We start from the raw sequence: 6,045 nt of genomic DNA, 5'->3' as shown, positions 1-6,045 counted from the left end.
CGGGCTACTCGCTCCTTTCCTTTTCGGCACAGAGATTAAGGAATGAGTGTATAGGAAAGTCAAAAATGACGGCTGTAGGTGAAAATTTTTACTAAAAATGGAAAGAGTGCAAGTAACTTGGGACGCCCAAAAAGGAAATAAGTGCGAGTAGCTTGGGACGGAGAGAGTATAATTTATTATAAAAGTTGTTACATGGATATCATGATCTATTGTGTGGAATCGTTGGATGAGTATGGAGTTTTTTAGAGATAATGAGTACATTATCAATTTATCATCATTTGCAAGATTTCGTACGTATATTATCAATTTATCATCATTTGAAAGATTTCGGGTATATCCGAATACCCGATCATCCAAAATTCTCACTACCCGATCCGATCCGATACCCGAAAAATCGGGTTTTAGGTATTCAATTATCCAACTTTTTCAGGTTCGGATATCGGGTCTCCAATACCCGATTTCCATTTTGACAGGCCTAAGTTGGATACCCGATATCCATTTTGACAGGCCTACATGCCCATTTTACTGGCCATGAAATCTAGATTTGGCTCACCGATGCCATTGTGTAATTTTTGTACACTTTCTTTGAATTCAAGATAGTTTTAATAAAGGTCCAGAGCCTTTGTGTTATCGGCGAGAAGTTTAGACATTATTGCATGAGGTGCCGAGTTAATTTTTTTTTAAAAGGTAGTTTTAATAAAGTATAAAAAAAAGATAGTTCTAATAACGTGGATTTAGTCTCGAATTTAAAGATATATTCTCAATATTAAATTCCAATTAAATGAAATAGTTGCAATTATTATTATGAAAATCCCAATCTTAAATGAGTGAGCAATTGTGCAATAATTGATAATTACCCAAATGAATTTAATAAAGCAATGATAGCAAAAGGGTAATACCGTCATTTCACAGACCTCGAGCCACCATCGTCTTCCGTGTTCAACAGCAATCACAGTGAACACATGACTTAAAGCGCTCAAATCCCCCAAAAACAAGAACAAAATTAAATTAAATTTAAAAAAAAAACAACAGCTATCACTACCACCAATCACTCTTCCATGCTGCACAATTTTTTGCTCCTCTCATGAAAAAAAGCCAACCCATTTAGACAAATTCTCTTCTTTTTCTGCAGTTCCAATCTTTCAACAGAAAACAGCCTCTCTTCATTCCAATTTCTTTACTCCTTTTTCCCCCAATTCTCTCTGTCGCTCAACCTCACTGTTGCTGCCCCTTTTCCACCTTGATCCAACTAGAAATAATTCCATTTTTCTATGCCGCAGAGGTAAATTCTTGCATGTTTTTGGGTATTCACTCACAGACCCTCCCAATTTCTGCTGCAAATAGTGTAATGCTTCTTTTGATTCTCTGCCGCCTCTACGGTTGCTATAATATCCTTTGAGCTGTGGCATCAACAAAATCGGCTCTTGTGCTTTTTATTTGAATGTATGTTAATTTTCGCTCTGATTTTTATGGTTTGTTGCGTGGAATCTAAGTAAAAGTAATTCGTCTTGTCGCCTTGCTTTTATCTTTTCTTCCCCTAATTCTAGGCCTAATAGATGCTTGGATATGTAAACGTATAACGGGACATTCTTAAGCGGCTTTTTCACTTTTTTTTATTTTGTGTGTTGAGAAGGTAATGCGAAGAGAGATGGCGGCAGTGTGCTGATTTGAGGTGGGATTTTCAAGTTTTGCATTTTTCCATGGATAATGTGATGGGTTGATGTTTTGGAGTGTTTGTCATTTCATGATGTGGGTATTTTGAGAATTTGTCTTATCAAGCGTTTTTGTGAACCATTTGTTTATTTATTTTTGGGTTTCTTCAATGATGGTTAAATAACAACGAGTCTCCTTTCTCTCGGTTTTGAGCTTTCCTGTTTTTCTCTCTTTAAGATAATGTTTGCTTTCTCTCAGAAATTTGAACTCTGTGTTTTTTCATTGTTGTGTTTTAGGAGTTACAGAACAGCTGCCTTTTGAAAGTTATGCGCTTTATTGTGTGAATGCTGCAGGAATCTCTTGTTCTTCACTTTATTAGTTCTATGATTTTGTTGAAGTTGTGGAAATGGAATGTCTTACTCTTCAATTTATTGTTTTCCAGAGTTTTTGGTTGAGTTGTTCCATTTATGTCAAGGTTTTGATTGAAATATTAATGCATTGTGGTTATAATTCATGTTTCCTTGTTTGAATTACAGTGAGCTGATCTAGTTAAGAGAGGTACTACTGATGATACATGGTGGTTTAATAATATGGAAAGGATACCTGAGTTGCATTCAGTTCCCAGGCTCTTGCCTGTTGCTAACAAATCCCGGAGCACCCTCCCAACTTTATTGAAAGAAGAGATTCGGAAACCATCCAGCTTGCGCGACCCTCGAGAGTTGGATTCCCGTGTTCCTGCACAAGCATGGAAAGGGAAAAGCTTTCTACAGGAGGAGGATGATGATGAGGAGCTGATGCCTGATGTTCTTTCCTTCACAGTCGGTGACGATTCATTTGAAGAACCTGGCTCGACGTCATTTCATGGAGTGAGTCATCCCCCAGAACCGGTGGATATGGACATGATGAGGCCTGTGTATATGCCAATCGGCCGAAACAACAATGATGGAAAGGGTTTGGCCAAAAGCTATTCTAAGAAAGGCCCTTTTCTGGAAGATCTCTCGCTCCGTGTACCACCGAGCATCAAACAGTGCCCTCCGTTACTGTCACCAGCTGAGAGCTTGGTTGAAGAGCATAATGACCTAGCAGCCATCTCATCCCCATTTGCTACTTCTCGCCCCTCGCAAAACACTGAAGCGAGTCCAATCCCAGAATCTGAGGAAAAGGAGTGCATTTGGGATGCTTCATTACCTCCGAGCGGGAATGTGAGTCCACTTAGCAGCATTGACAGTGTTGGCGTTACTAGGGCAATGAGCATTGCGAATAGCTGTGCCAGCACATATCGGAGTGATGGGATAGTGAGTGATGGCATGATCAGTGTCGACAGAAACTATGAAAGTACAAAAGGGAGCATCCCCGGGGATTCTCTTGAGAGTACGAAAACCAGCCTCAGCCGAGCTAGTGATAGCAGTGGCCTTAGTGATGACAGCAACTGGAGTAACATCACTGGCAGTGCGAACAAGCCTCATAAAGGAAATGATCCCCGATGGAAGGCTATACTTCATGTTCGATCACGGGATGGCATCTTGGGCATGAATCATTTCAAGTTACTGAGACGACTTGGTTGTGGGGATATTGGGAGTGTGTATCTCTCCGAGTTGAGCTCAACTAGGTGTTTCTTTGCAATGAAGGTGATGGATAAGGCATCTCTTGCTAGCAGGAACAAGTTGAATCGGGCACAGACTGAAAGAGAGATATTGCAGCTGCTAGACCATCCATTCTTACCAACGCTGTACACTCATTTTGAGACTGACAGATTTTGTTGCTTGGTCATGGAGTATTGTCCTGGAGGAGACCTGCATACACTGAGGCAGCGACAACCGGGAAAGCATTTTTCTGAATATGCTACTAGGTATGCACTTTGTTTTTTAAGCTTCTTGTTACCAAAGACTTAGTCTTCAATTCCTTCCTCAACATAGCGCTTTTTGATGGTTGTTTCTTTGAATGGGAGACATCATCTTTTTTGAGATCTTATATATCCATGAATTTTGGAAATCTATATATCATGTCTCAAACTGCAAAACTGTATCTGATACCTCAGTAGCGTTTCATCGAGCTCTTTCCCTTATTGAAGCAACCTATTTCTTTATTGAGAACATTTTGTTACAGAGTATATGTAGATTTAGAATACCTTCATATTGTTTTCATATTTTTCCTTTTCATAATTGTTTGTGCAATTGAATCAGGTTTTACGCAGCGGAAGTTCTATTGGCTTTAGAATACCTTCACATGCTGGGAGTCGTATACAGGGACATGAAACCAGAAAACGTCCTAGTTCGTGATGACGGCCACATTATGCTCTCGGATTTCGACCTCTCCCTCAGATGCACTGTTTCCCCGACCCTAATTAGAAATTCTGCTTTGAATTCAGAACGAGGATCCGGATTCTGTGTGCAGCCAGCGTGCATTGAGCCAACATCCGCCTGCATTCAACCAACATGCTTCCTTCCTCGACTCTTCCCTCAAAAAAGTAAGAAAAAGTCCGGAAAGTCCAGAACAGAAGCTGGGATGCTATCCGGTGGCACCCTACCTGAGCTAGTTGCCGAACCTACCGCAGCACGCTCCATGTCATTCGTTGGTACCCACGAATACTTAGCTCCTGAAATAATCAAAGGCGAAGGTCATGGCAGTGCAGTGGATTGGTGGACATTCGGCATCTTCTTATACGAACTACTCTATGGCAAAACCCCGTTCAAGGGGTCAGGAAACCGCGCAACACTCTTCAATGTAGTGGGACAGCAGCTGAAGTTTCCAGACTCGCCTGCAACGAGCTATGCCAGCCGGGACCTAATCCGTGGACTACTTGTTAAGGAGCCACAAAACCGGCTAGGGGTGAAAAGAGGAGCTACTGAAATAAAGCAGCATGCGTTCTTCGAAGGCGTGAACTGGGCTCTGATACGGTGCAGCACGCCACCAGAGGTGCCGAGGCCTGTTGAGGCGGCCGAGTTTCCTTCGAAGTTTGGGCAAGTGGAGCTGGCTAGCAGCGTGGGCAGTGGGAGCAAGAGAGTTGTAGGAACAGACATGAAATCTGGTGGTAAATTTCTGGATTTCGAGTTCTTTTAGCTTAGGTTAGGGAGGGCATATATATGAGTTGTTTTATGTATTTTGTGAGTACTATTAGTTGTAGTTGCTGTGATGCTTGAGCTTTTGTTTTGATGCAATTCGACCATCACTAGAAATTGGATCAAGAATCTCAGCATGTAATGTACTACAATCACTCTGTTACCTATTTAAATCCATTTTGGATTCTTTTTAGTACAACTCAAATTTATTTCTTCTTTACAGAAAGAAATCTGATTTATTGTGCCACAAAAGTTGTCACTCGTTCCAAATTAATGTGATAAATAAGGGGTTAATTCTAGTTTATGATCATGATAAAATAAAGATAAAAGTTATGAGGTTTACTCATATATAAACACAAAAATAAGATGTTAAACTATTCACTAGAACTAGAATAGTTTCTCTGTCAAGGTTTTAGTTTAAAGTAAAGGATCTTATTGTATTGTTTCCAAAGACAAGTATATGTATATTTTATAATGTTATAATTATATTTTTATATTGCTACTTTTTAGCAGCACTTTGGCGGGTAAACAAACTAGAAGAAGTTATTCTAGACATTCTAATATTGAAATGAACTATTAAATACTTATTAATTTTTAAGAAGGGGAGATGGTCCTTTTGATTCTTCTTGTTCTGAATTGTGACAGAAGACAAGATATGGTGGAAGTAAAAGTTTGAAGTTTGTGAAAATATTTGTTTTCATATACCTTCTTTTGGACCCCTTTGAATTAAAATTACATTATCTGTCTCTCCCTTTGGAGTACACACATGATAGTTTAACTATGATTGGTAGAGCAACTGTTAAAGTGTTGATGTTGGAACTATACTAGAAGAATGAAATGTTTGTTTGCTCTCTTGTTTTTGGCTAAACTGAGAAACTTGTGGTGTTACATCTCTCCAATGTATTTTAGGAAATTACCCTTCAAATTATTTGTCACATGTGTTTTATTTGTTGCATGAAGCCTATATGAAATAGGAACATAAAAAATTCCTAATGGACTCCTAATAAGATAAATCATCATCTTGCTTCCTCCCAGAGTAAAAAATAAAAAGAAAACCATTGTTTTCTCAATAATATTAATGCTATAACAAAAAATGCAAATAGTAAAAGAAGTAAAAAAGATAGCCCAGAATGACATGGAACACATGTATAGAATTAAATACTCCCTCCGTCCCGAGCTACTCGCTCATTTCCTTTTCGGCACGGAGATTAAGGAATGAGTGTATAGGAAAGTCAAAAATGACGGCTGTAGGTGAAAATTTTTACTAAAAATGGAAATAGTGCAAGTAACTTGGGACGCCCAAAAAGGAAATACGTGCGAGTAGTGCGGGACG

At 39.3% G+C, this 6,045-nt stretch overlaps 1 protein-coding gene across 6 annotated transcripts; it reads left to right on the top strand.

Annotated features, from left to right (window-relative positions):
- The first annotated feature begins 898 nt into the window (after positions 1 to 898).
- Positions 899 to 4,928, top strand: LOC121765460 (serine/threonine-protein kinase D6PKL1-like). 6 transcript variants are annotated; one of them, XM_042161635.1, is made up of 4 exons: positions 900 to 1,282; positions 1,634 to 1,672; positions 2,190 to 3,502; positions 3,837 to 4,928. In XM_042161635.1, the coding sequence occupies exons 3-4, from the start codon at positions 2,244 to 2,246 to the stop codon at positions 4,711 to 4,713; spliced, it is 2,136 nt and encodes a 711-aa protein (XP_042017569.1). In that variant the 5' UTR covers positions 900 to 1,282; positions 1,634 to 1,672; positions 2,190 to 2,243; the 3' UTR covers positions 4,714 to 4,928. The 6 variants fall into 6 exon arrangements, with proteins under 6 accessions (XP_042017570.1, XP_042017568.1, XP_042017569.1 ...); XM_042161631.1 differs by having other exon boundaries at positions 900 to 1,443; XM_042161636.1 differs by lacking the exon at positions 1,634 to 1,672 and having other exon boundaries at positions 899 to 1,304.
- Positions 4,929 to 6,045: the final 1,117 nt, after the last annotated feature.

This window comes from Salvia splendens, chromosome 14 (genome assembly GCF_004379255.2).
Source record: "Salvia splendens isolate huo1 chromosome 14, SspV2, whole genome shotgun sequence".
In the NCBI taxonomy this organism is placed as follows: Eukaryota; Viridiplantae; Streptophyta; class Magnoliopsida; order Lamiales; family Lamiaceae; genus Salvia; species Salvia splendens.
This window is presented reverse-complemented; position numbering and strand designations above follow the sequence as displayed.